The 15,912-nt window shown below is 44.3% G+C and overlaps 1 protein-coding gene across 2 annotated transcripts in view; it reads left to right on the top strand.

Moving 5' to 3' along the window:
* POK2 (phragmoplast orienting kinesin 2) overlaps window positions 1–15,192 on the top strand; it is a 95,724-nt gene extending 80,532 nt beyond the window's left edge. The window contains exons 21-37 of one of the 2 annotated variants that reach the window (XM_086497959.1): window positions 5,483–5,554; window positions 5,693–5,815; window positions 5,888–10,810; window positions 11,248–11,355; window positions 11,466–11,617; window positions 11,727–11,820; window positions 11,933–12,007; window positions 12,086–12,313; window positions 12,391–12,489; window positions 12,602–12,676; window positions 12,774–12,832; window positions 13,703–13,814; window positions 13,899–14,009; window positions 14,108–14,278; window positions 14,383–14,448; window positions 14,531–14,647; window positions 14,737–15,192. In XM_086497959.1, the coding sequence (XP_086354085.1) occupies window positions 5,483–5,554; window positions 5,693–5,815; window positions 5,888–10,810; window positions 11,248–11,355; window positions 11,466–11,617; window positions 11,727–11,820; window positions 11,933–12,007; window positions 12,086–12,313; window positions 12,391–12,489; window positions 12,602–12,676; window positions 12,774–12,832; window positions 13,703–13,814; window positions 13,899–14,009; window positions 14,108–14,278; window positions 14,383–14,448; window positions 14,531–14,647; window positions 14,737–14,847 (6,696 nt within the window). In that variant the 3' untranslated portion in view covers window positions 14,848–15,192. The remainder of the gene's footprint in view (window positions 1–5,482; window positions 5,555–5,692; window positions 5,816–5,887; window positions 10,811–11,247; window positions 11,356–11,465; window positions 11,618–11,726; window positions 11,821–11,932; window positions 12,008–12,085; window positions 12,314–12,390; window positions 12,490–12,601; window positions 12,677–12,773; window positions 12,833–13,702; window positions 13,815–13,898; window positions 14,010–14,107; window positions 14,279–14,382; window positions 14,449–14,530; window positions 14,648–14,736) is intronic. The other variant, XM_086497960.1, reaches the window with a different exon arrangement.
* The last annotated feature ends 720 nt before the right edge of the window (window positions 15,193–15,912 follow it).

The following is a 15,912-nucleotide window of genomic DNA, read 5'->3' as shown; positions in this document are numbered from 1 at the left end:
TAGGCTCACCAAATCCAAAGGCTTCCACCAAGGGCGTATCAGGAGTAGCTTCTATGATCTTCAATCTTTGAGCTGTCTCAGGTGGCTTATTAGGTTTAGTTACTGTGGAAACATTGGAAGAGAGTGTACCTCTAGGCAAGGAGTGAATAGAGACTCCATAACAGGGCATAGATTTGGTAGCTTCCAACCACTCCAGCAGATCTTCGTCTGACCCTTCAGATGTAGTAGGCTGTTCTTGTTCAGGGTTGGTTTCCGTTGACAAGGAAACTTGCTGCACCACGAGATCCATACCTCCTTGTAAGAGAATGGGTTGCATCAGGGAGCCAGAAGTATGTATCTACATTGCATCGTTTCCCCAATCATGAAGTGCTTTAGTGTGTCGCAGCCATGGTCTTCCAATGAGCAAGGGAAATCCGCCCTCAACCTGGGGAAGACGAACCACAACAAAATCCAAGTTAAAAGTAAAGTCTTGTACTTGCAGAGGCACATTGTCCACTATGCCCACTGGGTAGACTGTCCGTTGGTCGGCCAATGTAACTGTGAAGGGAGCAAGGCGAGTAGGCTGTAGACCTAGAGCTAACATAGTGAACTCGGGCATCAGGTTGATGCCAGATCTACCATCCACTATCACTCTCGAGAATTGCCGATCCAAAATGGACACTGTTAGGCTAGGGATTCTATAATCAATGAGTTGAGCAGCGGGATTGGATATCATATAGGACTCTTACGGTCACACTGGGAGGTGCCCGCCACTAGGACCTGCTCCAGGGTAAAGTGACTGAATAACTACAAGGGTGTCATCTCGGAAGCTCGCATCTAGCCGCAACATGTCATAGAGGGACACTTGTTGGAAAGTGTTCTTCAAGATTGTCTCTGCTGTAAGCTTTTCTCTTGTTCTACCAGTGGTTTCTCTGGTACCTTGATCTTTTGTAGATCTGAAACTGCCTCCAAGAAAGCTTCATCAATATCGAAGAGCAAAGATTTGGATTCCTTCACGGCACTGGGGGATGGCTTGTTAATAGTTGAAGGCAGGGTATCCACTGGTGTGAAAATGTGTGGGGGAGTTGAACTTGCTGGAATGCTAAGATCGAGAGCGGCTCTTTGGGCCCGGGTGAGGATGCCTGATGGCTCCTCTACCAACTGCGGCAGCTTATTTTGAGGGTAACCACGTGGGTAGAAGGGGGCGGTTGAGAAACGGTGCTAACTGCTATCAAATTGAGCTTGGGAAAGGAAAACTCATTCTGGCTTTGACTTGGGTTTGAAGCCGTGGATGCACGAATTTTCGGGCAATCCTTACTGTAGTGATCCTTCGTTTCGGGGCAATGACGGTAGAGAGGGGACCCTTCGGGCAGAAGGCATTTGCTTTGGTAATGACCATATTCCCCGCATCTGTAGCACAAAATGGGCCGATTCAATGGGCGAGTCGAAGGGCGAGGTGGTCCTTGCTCCTGGTGCATGGAGTTGGAGGTGGAGACATAGAAGTTTTGAGGTGATGAGGGAGCATGGGTATGATAAAAGCTCTGAGACGGAAAAGTACTTGGCATACCTTGCATAGGAGGGGTTGTCAGCAAAGGTGGCATATGGTGTGGATGGCCACAGGGAGAAACCATGTTGGATGCATGTGCTGGCCCTTGTTGAAGAGTAGGACCAAGACTTTGCTGTATTTGTTGCAATCCCTTGAGGTAGTAACAGTCTTGTCCTCATGTCAAGATTTTTCACAGAAGTGGCAGTAAACCCGAAGGGGGCATTCTTGTGAAGGGTGCCTTGGAGAGCGGCATGAGCTACACCAAACCGTAGCCTTAGTCTCTTGCTGACACTTGAGCTCCTCTAGCTCACGCTTGATCTGGTCCAATGCCTCGTGATGTGGAGGCTTCTCCTGTCTAAGAGAGAAGGACCTCTCCTCTTGAAGAGCTCGCTGTAACTTTAGGGCTTCCAGTTCCCTGCGTAAAGAAGTTAATGGATCAGCAGGACTTTTTGAAAACCCAGAGGGGGTCTCTATGTGAGGGGAGTTGTTGAACAACTTCCTAGCCTCTTTCTATCCTAGTAGCAGTTGCGATGAACTCCTCCAGAGTGGCGTCGAGTCACAGACTCTCGGAGTTTTTGCTGAGAAGTTTTGGGAAGCGCCTTCTCCACCCACTTCTTAACCATAAATTCACCGGGTTGTTGGGGAAGCTTGGCAACCAGAGACTTGCTTTTAGTCATAAGCTTTGCAAAAGTCTCCTCTGGCTGGAGCACCATGCTGGCCAACTTATCCAAAACCTTCTCTTGGTAGTCACCTGGCCTGAATGTTGCATAGAACTGTTGTCTTAAGGCTGCTCAAGTTGCAAGATGGTTCTCTGCAAATTGGCTTTTACCATTTGTCTCCTAAGCCATCCAAGGTAGCTGGAAAGAGTACCAAATAAGCATCTTCTTTGTTAAGACCACAACCCCTACAGAGAGATACAAACCTCCTTGCATGGTCGTCAGCATCTTCTGAAGAGAGTCCTTTGAAGGTAGGGAACTTGATGTTTACCTAGGGCAAAACACTAGCCAACGCCTCCATGGCACTGTAACAGGGAACGGGGGGAACACAACCCATACGTTCCAAAACGGCGTTCCGGAGGAGTCCTGTTCCCGAAACGGAGATGGGAACGGAACGTCATTCTGGAACGGGGTGTAACCGGAATGGTGTTCCGGAATGGGCGGAACATGATCTGGAACGGCGAAACGCGGGGCGGAACGGGCAAAAGTAGGCATCTGGGGAAAAAAATTGGGCTTTTGGGGGCAGATTTAGGGATGTTCAGGGAACATATTTGGTGCAGTTAGAGGGTAGATTTGGGGGCAGTTTTGGGGTTGTTTAGGAGTTTATTTGAGACTAAGCTGAATGGAGGTAATTCAATCCTTACTTTAGGTGGACCGTTCCAGCCCTGTTCCCGTTCCCGTTCCCGTTCCGACCCCCCCTCCTCCTCCCCGTTCCCGTCCCATTCCGGATCCTCCCGTTCCCGTTCCCGTTCCCCGTTCCCGTTCCGTGTAACTATGCTCCATGGCCCCTTGCTCACGAGCCCGTTGCTCAATAACCTGCTGTAACAGAATAGGAGAGAGCCTTACTGGGGAAGGTGATCGGGAAGATGTGGAACCGGATGGAGGAATGTGTGATGTCGTATGTGGAGGTATGGGTGATGAGGTTGGACTTCTACTAGGTACCAAGGGTTGTCTTCTGTTGTAGTACTTCAGAGGACTCAGTAGTGTGCTTTGACGCTCGATTGACCGCCTTGTATGTGTCATGCAGCGACCATCAATCCAACCAAGCTTTGGGCAAGAAAACCTAACAGGCTGAAGATAGGTCTAGACTCTACTAGACCAGGCAAGTACTGACCCAGGCTGGACCAGGGACGAGGAGGCCTAGACTAGGGTCGAGGAGGACTAGACTAGGGTCGAGGAAGACTAGTCCAAGGAGGAGGGCTGGTTGGACTGAGGCGAGAGAGGACTAGGGCGAGAGAGGACTAGACCAGTTGGACCATGGTAGTTTTCGTACGACGTACGGAACGTCTTGTATTGCGGGTCATGTACCGTCCCGTTCGTTTCGTATGTTGTGTACGTTTTTTTTTTCTTTCAATAAAGTAAAATTCACAATTGTGAGTGGATTATATTGAGCAGCCCAAAAAATTTTAAATGGCTGTTAATAGCCATTGGCAGCTCTTGACTGTTGACTAAGGGCCATTGAGGGCATTTTTTGGGGCCGTTTTGGAGCGCCAATTCAAGCACTTAAGCCACATTCAAACATTGGATTCTAGGTGCTAGGGCTCCACTTCTCTTATGCTCTCCCTCTCCCCCACGCTCTCCCTCTCTCATCAAGAGTCATCATCCATGCTCTCTCTCTCTCATGCTCTAGCCTCTTCCTATTTAAGCAATGCCTCTCCATCTTGTTCTCCAACACTTCCAAGCTCTCAATGCTCATTGCTCTCAAGCTCTCAATGCTTCCATGTTCTAGCTCTCAAGTGACAAGCTCTAGAGACTAGAGTCTTGCCTCTCCATCTTCTCTCCATTGGGTCTCTCCCTCTCAAGCTCCCATTGAAGATCTCATAACGTCAAGTTTCTTTAAGTGTAAAGTTTAAACCCAAGGGCCTAAGCCTTAGACGTAAGAATTCTTTGTTTTTTTTATTTTGAACGTACGTAACGTCATCGTACATCTTAATATTTTTTAGTTCGTTTAGTACCGCACATCATCGTACGTGTACAAAACGTACGGGATCGTACGAGACCACTATGAGTTGGACTAGGGCGAGAGGAGACCAAACCAGCAGACTACACAGTGCAAGGCAAGGTAGGCAAAGCTAGGTAAAAACCACTAGCTTCACTATTTGTATTCTCAACAGAGAGTGAGACTTCAGTTGAGGTCTCACCGTGATCGCCAAAATGAGAGCACCTGTAGCGCGGATAGTGTGTCGTGCTCTCTACAGTGGGTGCTCCTCAGTGCAATGTGCGTGACAATCTCACTCAGAACAGACCGAAAACAAAGGAACAAATCGACAACAACTGAGCTCACAGAGACACAACATCAGACCGCAACATATGACTCGACTCTCTCAAAGAACTGACACAGACTCTGGCGTGGCAGCACACTCAGCTCCAGGCTAGGACTCACAGGTACAATGGGGTGTCGAGGCTCAGATGTGCAGGGATGGTGAAGCAGTGTTGTGTGTATAGACTCGCTACCCTAGATGACGACGTTGGACCATAGAGCTAGAAGATGATCTGATGACCCAACCGCTACTACTCACATGTACCTCCCTAAAGAGCCACCACGGCTCATAAATGTCAGCCATCTAAGTCTATCTCCAAACTGAGTGGTGGTGGTGACCCGGCCAGGATGTCCAATAGACCACCGGCTGTATCCCTACCACGTGTCACTGCCCAGCCCAGAGAGTCCATCCAGTGTGAACCAGGTCAGACCAACTGTACTTATTGTGTCCTGTGAAAGTGACACTGTAGCTTGCTACATATATGATCCTTTCGGTGTCGCTTTGAGGTTTCCCACCAATAAATTAATCAAAGTGACTTACAAAAAAAGTGTGTGTGTGTGTGTGTGTTTGTGTGTGAAGATACATTTACTATCTTCTAGCTCCAACTACAAAGAGGTTGAAGAGTTTCCATCAGTTATTTTGGAGTTGTAGGCTGGCTGTGCCTGCTTGGTCATTTTTGGGAGCAAAGCATTTGTTGCTCATTGTAAGTCAATTTTTTTGTGCGTTTTCCCCGACACTGAGGTTTCCCAGTAATAAACAGCATTATTGAGAAAATTAAATGTATCTATCTGTGCACGCATGTGTGTGGATATGGAAAACTTCTGTTAGGGTTCACCTTTTGTTGTGTATTGCATTTTTTTTGGTGGAGCATTGATGTTATAGGAAAACTCATGTATCCCCCCCCCCCCCCCCCCCCCCCCCCCCCCCCCCCCCCCCCCCCCCCCCCCCCCCCACCCCACAACACACATACACCCACACAGGAAACCAAAGAGGCGGCAAAAGAGCTTGCTGACCGTCTGCAATCCACGGAGGCTAGCCTTATCGCTGCACAGGTAACATCAACCTACAGCCTCAATAATATTATGCAGTCTCTTAAACCATTGTAACACAATTATTTTGTTTGTATGCTTGTTTTTTTTTCTTCTCTTTTGGGGGGTGGGGGGTGGTGATGTCTCAATTTATGTAAATAGGAGACAGCTGCAGCTGCTCAGGCAACTGTTAAACAAATTAGGATTGAAACAGAGGACATTGCGCTTCAACAGCGTCAATCATTTTCTGAAATTCAAGAGGCAACATCAGCATGGCGCCTACAGGTACAATACCTCCGTTTTTGGACTGCTAAGAGCTTGCGTTCACCTCTCTTAATTTTGTGTTTGCTTTTCCAGGAATTACAGTTGAGGACACAACTGGAAGAAGCTCAAAACATGATAATGGATTTGGAAAGGGTTTCAACAGCTTTGGATGAACCAGCTGAGGATTCAACACAGCCCAGTACAACAGAAGCCATTATGCAGCTTCGGTTGGAGCTTCAGGCTATGGAGTGTTTAATAGAAGAGGAGCGCAACTACAGAAGGGAGGCTGAAGAACAAAGGTTATCTCTGAGCCTGCAGCTTGAACACTCAGAAGAGACATGCAAGGGTTTGACAGAACAGATAGAAGAAGCAGAAGCCAGAATTCAGAATCTCAGGAAAGAGCGTGACAGAGCAGAGGAGAAGGAGCTGGAAACATCCAAGCAACTACTGCAATCCTCTGAAGATCTTAACGATCATAAGATGGTCATTCAATCTCTTGAAAATCAGGCTCTTCTCTCCATAAGTGAGACCAGCAATCTTCAAGGATGTAATGAAAAATTGACAAAAGTTGTGAAGAAGAAAGAAGAAGAGCTAAAAGTGTTAACTGGTTGTGTTGTGTTCCTACAAAGTGAACTCCAACGAGAGCTTGAATTGAAGGTACTGGAAATGGATAGCAGAAATGATGATCATTCTTCAAATCTTAAAGAAAAGCTAGAGAGAACAAGAAGAGCCCTGGAGCATGCAGAGCAATTTAATGCCGAGCTACAGAGCGAGCAAAATGCTGTCAAAGCTCTTGAGGAACAGAAGGATCTCGTGCGTGCAGATGCTGAAATGGAGACCACTGAAGCTATTTCACTACTACAGTCGGAATTAGTAAGTCTGTGCGAAGATCACAGGAGAATTCGAGAAAGAGAGCTAAGTGCTGAACAGAGAGTTGCTCAACTTGAAATGCATATAAACACTCTTACATCTGAAATGGAAGCATTATCCGTGGAAAACAAGCAGTTGAAGTGTTTGTACCAAAGTACCGTAGAAGAAAAAGATGTAGAGATTAAAAAGTTGACTCAGGAATGGGAAATGGCAGCATCTAGCCTGGTTGATTGTCTTTCTGAAGGCAACCAAGCGTTGATTGATGCTATGCAAGAGACTGAAAGATGCTGTGAAGAATGTCCATCCTCAAGTACTGTTGATTGCAAGTCAGAAAATACTGTAACTGTCCTAGAGAGGAGGCTTTTCCATGCCCAAAAGCTTGTTAAGCAAACAGAAAACAAAGTAAGAACCTTAAGTGAAGCATGTTTGGCGATTGCTGATATGCAGGGAAATGAAAAAGCAAACATGCAAAGTGAACTGGAGACTTGTCAATTGCTGTTGGCAGAGAAAACGAGCCAAATGAACAATTTAGGTGCAAAAGCAAGATACTGGAGAGCAAGAGCTGAAAGGAGTGAAACAGACCTCCTTGCAGCTTGTGTAGTCATAAACAGATCTTCAGAAACTTGTTTAATGGTTGATAGCTTGAAAAATGAAAATAACCGTTTAGTGGAGGCATTAAAGAAGAGCCAACAGCATGCTGCAAGAACTGCAGCAGAATTGGAAGGCCTTTCCTCAGAGTATTCTGCCAGTGTCTATTCGGTAATGGAGTGCTGGTTGAATGACAAAATTGCTACAGTTTTTGAGACTGAACTTTTGCGTTACCAAATGATGGAAGATTGTTCCATCAGTGAGGCACAGCTGCAAGCTCTAGAAAGTCAATGTCATGATCGGCTGATGTGTTTTGAAGAAAAGTGCGGTGCAATTGCACAAAAGATTACTGAAACTGATGTTATTGTGCAAGAGCTTGAGGATAAACTTCAGGCGTCAAAGTTACAATTGCAAGTGTGTCAGGTAGAAATCATCCAGGCGAAGAAGGATAAGGGGCGCCTATCCATGGACCTGGAAGGTTTAATGGTAAAATCGACTTGTGACAAATTTGCCAGTGCTCTGGAGATGGACATCATTCACCATTTGCTAATACAAGGGTTCCAGGAAGGGTGGCTGCAGCTTACCCTTGAGCTAATGGAAGCAAGGAAGGTGTCAACTGATTTGATGAATGATAAGTGTGAGAAATTCTCTCGAATGGAGGTGATGATCTCAGAGATTGCCATGCTGAAAGCTCAGAGCATGATTGAGCAAGAGTTTTCAGCATCTGTGACTAAGCAGCTTTCACAGAGTCATGATCTATTATCGCTCCTGAAGGCACAAGCAGAACAAGCTCAAGTAAGGTCTGAGCAGCTTGATTTCCACTCCAGAGACATTCAAGAAAATCTTTCTCTGCATATCTTTTTTCTGGTGCTTGAGGAGGCAATTGTAAAGGAATTGCTTGTGTCTCAGGAGACTATACTTGAAAGCGAAGCCATGAATTTCAAATCCAAGTTCAATGGCTTGCAAAGAGATGTTCAGGAATACATGGACAAGGTTGATGCTTTAACGTCATTAAATGCCAATCTGATGCAAGCGGTGGAATCCATTACGGAAGCTGCCCAATGCTGTCTTGTTCAATACCAAATCTTAGTCGCAGGTCTGAAATGCCGTGAGAAGCTGACTTCAGTTGCAGAAGCGGAACAAGCTTCGCTGGGTGAGATTTTGGTGTCCAAATCTCAAGGGACAGATCAGGATTTGGATTTTGAGGCATATTTTAAGGACAATAAGAACGGATCTTCTGTCAAGCAAAGGGTACAACAGGTTCAGAAAGGTTTGGTAAAGATGCAGCAGGGTCTAAAGGATTGCTCAAATGAGATAAACATCCTATTCAAGGAAAGAGACCGCCTGTTGAGCCATGAGAATCAAGAAGATTACTTGTGCAAAGTTGTGAATACTGAGCTTCAGACTAGTCACTCTGAGCTGACAAGGATACAACTCGTTGCAGAAGCCTGCTGCATTGTTGGTCAGGTGAAAGAAGAATACAGATCTCTGCTAGAGACGGTCCTGCAACAACAATCGGAGTTTCTGTTATTGCAGATTGAATTACAACAGACGCGTGACTACTTAAACCATATGCAAAGCATTCATTGCTCACATCAAGAAAAGCTTCAGCAGCTTCTTGAGCAAGATGAAAAACTGAGCGATCAGAAAATATCCCACAAAGAATGGCAGCTTGAGTTACAACACACCCAGTTAAATGAGGTTATGGAGACGGTTGATCAGATTTACAAAGATGTTTCAAAGCAGCTGCACTCGAGAAACTTGAAGATTGAGAAATCCTATCATCAACAGCAAATTTTAGTAACCTCACTTTTCAGTTTATCTCTGAAAAATGAGCTTCTACAAGAGGAGTTGAACATTCGAATGAATCAGTTTTGTGAGGCAGATGCCTCTGGTGTTGCAAGCTCTCAATGTATCAATTGCATTGGAAGTTCCAGAAACTCGGAGTTTGATAGAGATAGGGTTTTTATTGAAAATGAGAAGCTAAAAGTTGAGGTAGAGCGCCAAAGGGGTGATATGGATTGCATTCAGTGTGAGCTCACAAGAAGTTGCAACATTGTATTTGAAGTAAGGCACACTCACTTGAAAACTCTTGAAACCTTGCATGAAACAGAAGAACTCCTTTTACAACAAACTGAAGCTTTCAATGCAAAGAGTGCCTCATTCTGTGAGTTGGAAGAAAATTATAAAAATTTTCAGAAGCAGATGCTTGAACTTTCACAAGAGAATTGTGAGCTGATGATTCAGTACACAAGACTCAAGGAGGAATTGAATCTCTTTGAGGTAGTTCAAGGAGAGGTGGTAAAGTCTGTGGATGCTGTTGAAATCAAGGAGGCAAAGTTTCTTGCTTTGCTTTCTGATCTCGATTGCTTGTTCGCTTCCAATCTTATTGAAAGGAGGAGCTCTGAATTAGCTACTGCGTTTGAAGATTGCCAGCAGATGCTGAATAATCTTGAAACAGTAATTACTCTTAATAGTGGGGTTGTAGGAGGAAGTGCAACTTTTGATGCATCCTCGAATCAGGTGGAATTCTTTGCTGAAAGTCGAGCCTTGCAAATGAAGGCAATGTCAGAAAGAATATCTATTTTGGAGAGGGAAAATGATCACCTGCAAGGGCAGAAAAGTAAACGCTTAGCAGCAATGAAGGCATTGCAGCTCCATTGTCAACAAGAGGAAAATTTACATAATGTTTTAAGGCAAACATCTGCAGGATCCGAGAACCTTTTGGAGGTTGCAGAAAGAAATGAGACAAAATTAACAGGATTACAGATCAAAATACAGGAGATGACAGAATGGATTTCACAGGAGATAGGTGATGATTTCAAAATTGCCTTTACTGAGGGTTGTGAGATGGTTCTTAATGCAGTAGAGACAGAAGTACAAACCTGCAGAGAGCAAGCAGAAATCGCTTGGAGAAAGTTTGATTCTGTGGTGGCTGAGAAAAAGGAATTAGAAGAAATCCTCCTAAAGAAGAATGAAATGGTGAAATCACTTCAGAATGAGGTAGTTGTACTACAGGATCAATTAGGCGTCACCAGGCAAGAATCTGTTGAAGTAGACAGACTAAACGCTCTCGTCAAACAGGTACAAGGTAGATTGGATGAAAAAGAATTTGGTGTGGCGAAGCTAGGGGAAAGAATTTCTCATCTTCAAGATAGCTCTGCCGTTGCAAGCAGCCAAGTGGATGCATTGGAGGCAAATCTATTCGAACAGAAAGAAGAACTTTTTGCAGTGAAGAACGAAAACATGCATCTTAGGTTGCAGCTTCAGGACTTGGTGGCTGTGAAAGAATTAAATGAGGCGGACCTGGATGAAAAGGAACATGCCATTCATGTTCTTGAAATGCAAGTCCAAGCATTTAAGTCTTTGTTGGAAGAGGAAAAGGTCTTCTCTCTTGATGGCATAAACGAAGATCTAAATTATACTCTAAAGGAAAGGGATTTGGCAGTGAAGGAGCGCGATGAGTTGCATGCAGATTTGGTAGTTTTGAGTGAACAGCTAGAGATGGCACAACAGATCGCCGAAGAGCATGAAGCCGTTGCTGTGGAAGCTCGTCAGGTATCAAATGACAAGCATGAAACCAAGTGCATGGATGCTTTTCTTGGTTTATGATTATAACAAATGCAGATTACAAATCAGTGAGATAATCTTAGGTTTCTTTCGGCCTTTCTTCTAACAAACATGTTGAGGCCTACAGAGGTGTTACATGTTGTCTTTGGCAAGGAAGAAAGTTGTTCCAATGGTTAGAATAGTGCTGGTAAATGGAGCATCATTCAAATTGGGTAAAGGTTAAAGAACACCTGGAGTGAAGGAATATGCCAAGTAGAAGTAACATCTGTAGGAGAATCTGGCCTTCCATATCCTATCCAAATCCACTAATTTTGGAGCCACTATTTACTGCCTCTTTGCTCTTCTGATTGATTAATGCTTGGATTTGTACCGTAGTTTACAAATTTGAGGATGCTGTCACAGAAATCTGAGTTTTTACTCGGCAGATTGCAGAGGCAAGCAAGACACGTGCAGAGCAGAAAGAGGAAGAAGCAAGACTTCTAGAGCAATCTGTGGAGGAACTAGAAAGCACAGTTAGTGCTTTGGAAACACAAGTATGCATTCATTTGATTCGCTTAAGCCAATAGACAAATTTTACAACAGACATCTCGAAAGTAGTTAGCTGTTTACTCAATGTCATCCTATTCACGGTGTTTTTGAATAGGTGGGTGTTGTAAGGAGTGAGACCGAAAGGCAGCGCCTTATGAGGGAGGATACTGAAATGGAGCTGCAAGCTTTGAAGCATCAAATGTCAATCATGCAGGCTCATCAAGCAGACAATGATGTGCTCCAGTCTAAATGGGAGCAGATGCAAAGGTAGTTAACCTGAGGAATGAGTTGAGTGTCTCATGGCTATCTGGTAGATGTTTGTTTTTGTGACTTGTTTTTGTTTCTTCTTTTTGCCTGGGTAATGTCATGACACCAGATGCTTGGAAGAGAAGAAAAATAAGCTTCTGGATGCAGAAGAAAAAATTGAAGTTCTTGAGAAGAAGTGTGAGGAGAAGAATAACCAGGTGCAGGTTAAACTCCTCACTGTAAATGGTTTTCATTCCTTAGTTTTGACATTATACTGTATTCAAATATGTTTTTTTCTGCTGAATTTATGGCTTAATGGAGTTCACATATCTGCAGATTAAGAAATATAAGAATGATATTATGGATATTATTTCTGAAGCAGATAGGCAGGCCACTGACCACCATCAAATTGTAGGGGCTCAAGTTATTTTTTCATCGAAGCAACTTATGGATTTTCAGTGATACTGATTGCCCTGTGATTGGTTCTAGGTAAAGACTTTAGAAAGCATGGCTGGGCAGAAGTCGCTTAATGAAGTTGTAATAAATTCAAAGCCATCTGACAGATGTGCTGTTAAGCCCCGAGGGTCTGGTTCACCTTTCAAGTGCATGGGTTCGGGGCTTGCTCATCAAATGAGCTTTGAGGTTGACGAAGAACTCAACTGCAACAGACAAAAGATTGACGAACTTGAAGCTCTTGCAAATTCTAGGCAGAAAGAGGCAAGTTGGTTTCCTTTGTAGAAATAATCAAGCAGTGTCGTATGAACTTAGGACTCACATTGTCCTGGTTTAAGCAGATATTTATGCTCAATGTCAGACTTGCGGAAGCTGAAAGTATGACACATGATGTGATAAGAGATTTAGTTGGAGTAAAGCTAGACATTACAAACTACGCGGTAGGTTTTAGGCAGTCATGGCAAGAGACACGAGCTTCACTGTACAGCTCTTTTTCTGTTGGAATGTCACTGGGTCTTCTTTGTGAATCTCGAGTTTGTATTTTCTGCTTAGGCTTTTGTGAGTCATGAGCAAGGCCAAAATAATGTAGCCAAGGTGGTTTTGCCAAGTCACCTGGCTGGAGAAAAGGTAATGCTTCTATCTCAAATTTTGTTTAGATTCTAGTCACAGGATAAGTGTTATGCTTCTTCAAATAATCATCCTAAAGGTGTGAACGTTTGTGCAGGAAAAAGAATTAACAAATCTGAAGGCCCAACTCAACGACTTCATTGAGGAACGAGAAAGGTAATTATTATCAGAAATAGAAGGCAGAAACAGGGCGGATTTCATGAGAGACTTTGTAAGCTCTGGCATTATCACATGATTGTTGCCTCTGCTTTCTTTTGTTGGATGCATTTTCATAGAGCCAAACGATGTGTTCGGAGGCTATTATGCGGTAGAAAGGGGGTTTGTTTGTGGGCGCACACTGTATTTGCTTTGAGACCATTCCCCACAATGCATTGACGGGAGGATAAACGGATCTATGATGCCCAATGTCGGACCATCGGCAGCCATGGTCTGTATAGCTCTCTTGTCTCCGAGCTCCTTCGAGTCCGCGCCAAGGACATCTAGAGGTCAAGTGTGGTAAGCCCCCATCCAACTGTCTTATTTATAGGCCGCACCTACTCAAGTCCTAGCTTTGAGCACAGTGAGGTGCTACACCTTTTGATGTGTCGGGCACCTCAACTGAGCCCAAAACTAACCGCTGATGTGTGGGGCTATATAATGCGACTCAATGTAAAACCCAGGAGGTGGGCCTGGGCTGGGTTTTGGATGCCACAGAGGCAATGCCCTCCAAGTAAAGTTGCTCATGGGCAAAGTGGTTAAGCCTGTGTCTTGTCTGTGGATATTGTCAGTTGAGTGGTAGGAGTGGCGTGACCCAGTTTAGACTTCTAGTTGAGGTTTAGACTTCAATCCACCCTGAAATGCGGAGGTGAAACAGGACTGCTGATCCTAATTGTCCATCATTGCATTGTGGCACTCAGCAGCGATATGTTTTTTTCTGGGTTCATTCATTCGTGTTTTGTTTTTGTATTTTCTGGGGGGTGGGGGATACACATGAGCTCCACTTGGATGGATGTAATTATCAAGTTTATTTGTGTCTCCAACATGCAGCTGGCTTGAAGAAATCAATCGAAGGCAAGCTGAAATGATGACTGCTCGTGTTGCTGCTGAGAAATTGCGCCAAAGGGATCAGCTTCTCAGTACAGAACTTGAAACACTGAAAGTGGGTAACAGCATCAGCCCCTACAAATTATCTGCATGCTACATTTCTTTCTGTTTAAGTAACAAAGTTGAGCTTAATGTCAAGGTCGAAAATGTTAGCCAAAGAAACCGCCTAGCTGAACTAGAAGAGGAGGTTAATAAACTTTCAGGCCAACAAAATCTTCAGCAAAGAATTCACCATCATGCCAAGATAAAGGTATGTGGAAGCTCTTCATTAATGCTCATGCTCATGCTATGCTTAATATCCTCTTCTTAATGCTCATGCTCATTAATAATGATGAATTTTGCGTTCAGGAAGAAAACAACCAGTTGAGGTTGAAGAATGAAGATCTGGCGACAAAGTTAAGGCGGTCAGAGGTTCTGCTCACTCGTGTTGCCGAGGAGCTTGCACAGTACCGGGAAGCGGATGGGAGGACTCCTTACATAGACTTCGAAGAGGAGCAAAGACTTCGGTTGAAATTAGAGGTGAGATGGACGAGTGGGTTGACGAGCAGGATATAAACTATGCTTGGCGGTTAGAGCGTTACCTCAGACTATAGCCAATGATATATAAGGACTTCTTTCTGCAGGAGGTAGAAGAAGAGAAGATTCAAATTGCCCAAGAACTTTTGACATTGTGTACAAGTGTACTTCAGGTCATTGCTTGTTTTGCAACTGCAAAAAATTGCTTTTACCGCCTGATAAGAGATGTAACCTGCATTGTCTTACTTGTCGCAGGTAGCTGGTATAACATCGGCCAAAGTGGTCGACCAGACTGTGGCTGCGGAGGCTTTGCAGCATCTACAAGATCGTTTGGATGCAGCTGATAGAGAGATTTCTGACATGAAATTAAAGGTAGAGATAAACTATGCTAAAACCTGACAAGGGAAGTGAAAATTGCACGTTTTCCAGCAATTTGAGTGCTGGTCTTGCTGTCTTTACAGAATAGGATTGACTCTGAGAAGACGCGTCTTAGCGAGTTGCGTTCGCTGCACTCTCCAGTGCCTGCCAGACTTGTTTCGGTTGCCCAGCAATGTACATCGCCTTCCCTGTAACAACCTAACCTCCTCCCTGCATAGATATGTCAGTTTATCAACAATGTACATCTTCAACCAAATTCTTTGTCGCTCCCATTTCCTGAAAGTTCCTTGGAACAGATTGTGGGAGTGCATATAGTAATTGCTCACCTTCCTCAAACAACCTTTCCTGAAGCTCTTGTTCCATAGTTTCCCACCCCTGTCGCTTTTCAACCTTTGTACCATAGTTTTCTCAACCCTGTAGCTTCTAACCTTGGACACATACCGTGCTACTGTATCATCAACTGCTCAAATTATTTTAACAAGGGTGCTTGTGCGCAATGGCACTGCCCTTTTATAATGAATCACTATAATTCCATGCTTTATATAGTGTATCAATACAATTTGAGCTACCAGGACTTTGTGTGAATGACCACAGTTTAGAGCTACTAAAACAAGACATCCTAGAGACGAATGGCACTGCCGGAGGTGAGATGAAGAGAGGTATGAAGATGCAGCTTGAAGGGTGCCCGTACGAGAAAAGCTCTCTCTCTCTCTCTCTCTCTCTCTCTCTCTCTCTCTCTCTCTCTCGTGCAGACAGCGAGCAGACGGGTCGTGGAAGCCTGCGCTCTTGGATAGAAGACGGGAAGAAAATGATATGGCGTTCTCTCAGATTTTTTTTTTTTTTTTGGCCACACTTTTATAGGAAAATATGAAACAATGCCTTATAAAAATAACAATTATTTAAGCCGTTCTAAGCTTCGACTAGTTTTACTGGATTGTGCCCACTCACCCACATCCGCATGTCTCAAGGGTTGCACCCTAGTGGGTGCGAATAGAGCCCCATACCTTTACCACTAGGCCAACTCCCCTTGAAACTATGCTATAACAATTGTGTTTGGTAGTGTAAACAAACCACAACAACAAAAAATAAGTTGTGTTGGCTATACTTTGTTTTGGAAACTTGTGACGGTCCCATGGTATACTGCTACGTGCTGGTGCTCCAGTTGGTCTTTGGTCAGCCAGGTAGCATTAGGTTCTTTGAGAGATTGTTCCTCTAGTTGGTATGTGGGAACTCTACCAATTTGTTCTTCATATTTTTCT

This window comes from Adiantum capillus-veneris, chromosome 24 (assembly GCF_014529385.1).
Source record: "Adiantum capillus-veneris isolate H3 chromosome 24, ASM1452938v2, whole genome shotgun sequence".
NCBI lineage: Eukaryota > Viridiplantae > Streptophyta > Polypodiopsida > Polypodiales > Pteridaceae > Adiantum > Adiantum capillus-veneris.
The sequence above is the reverse complement of the archived record's forward strand: the minus strand, read 5'-3'. Positions and strand labels throughout refer to the sequence as shown.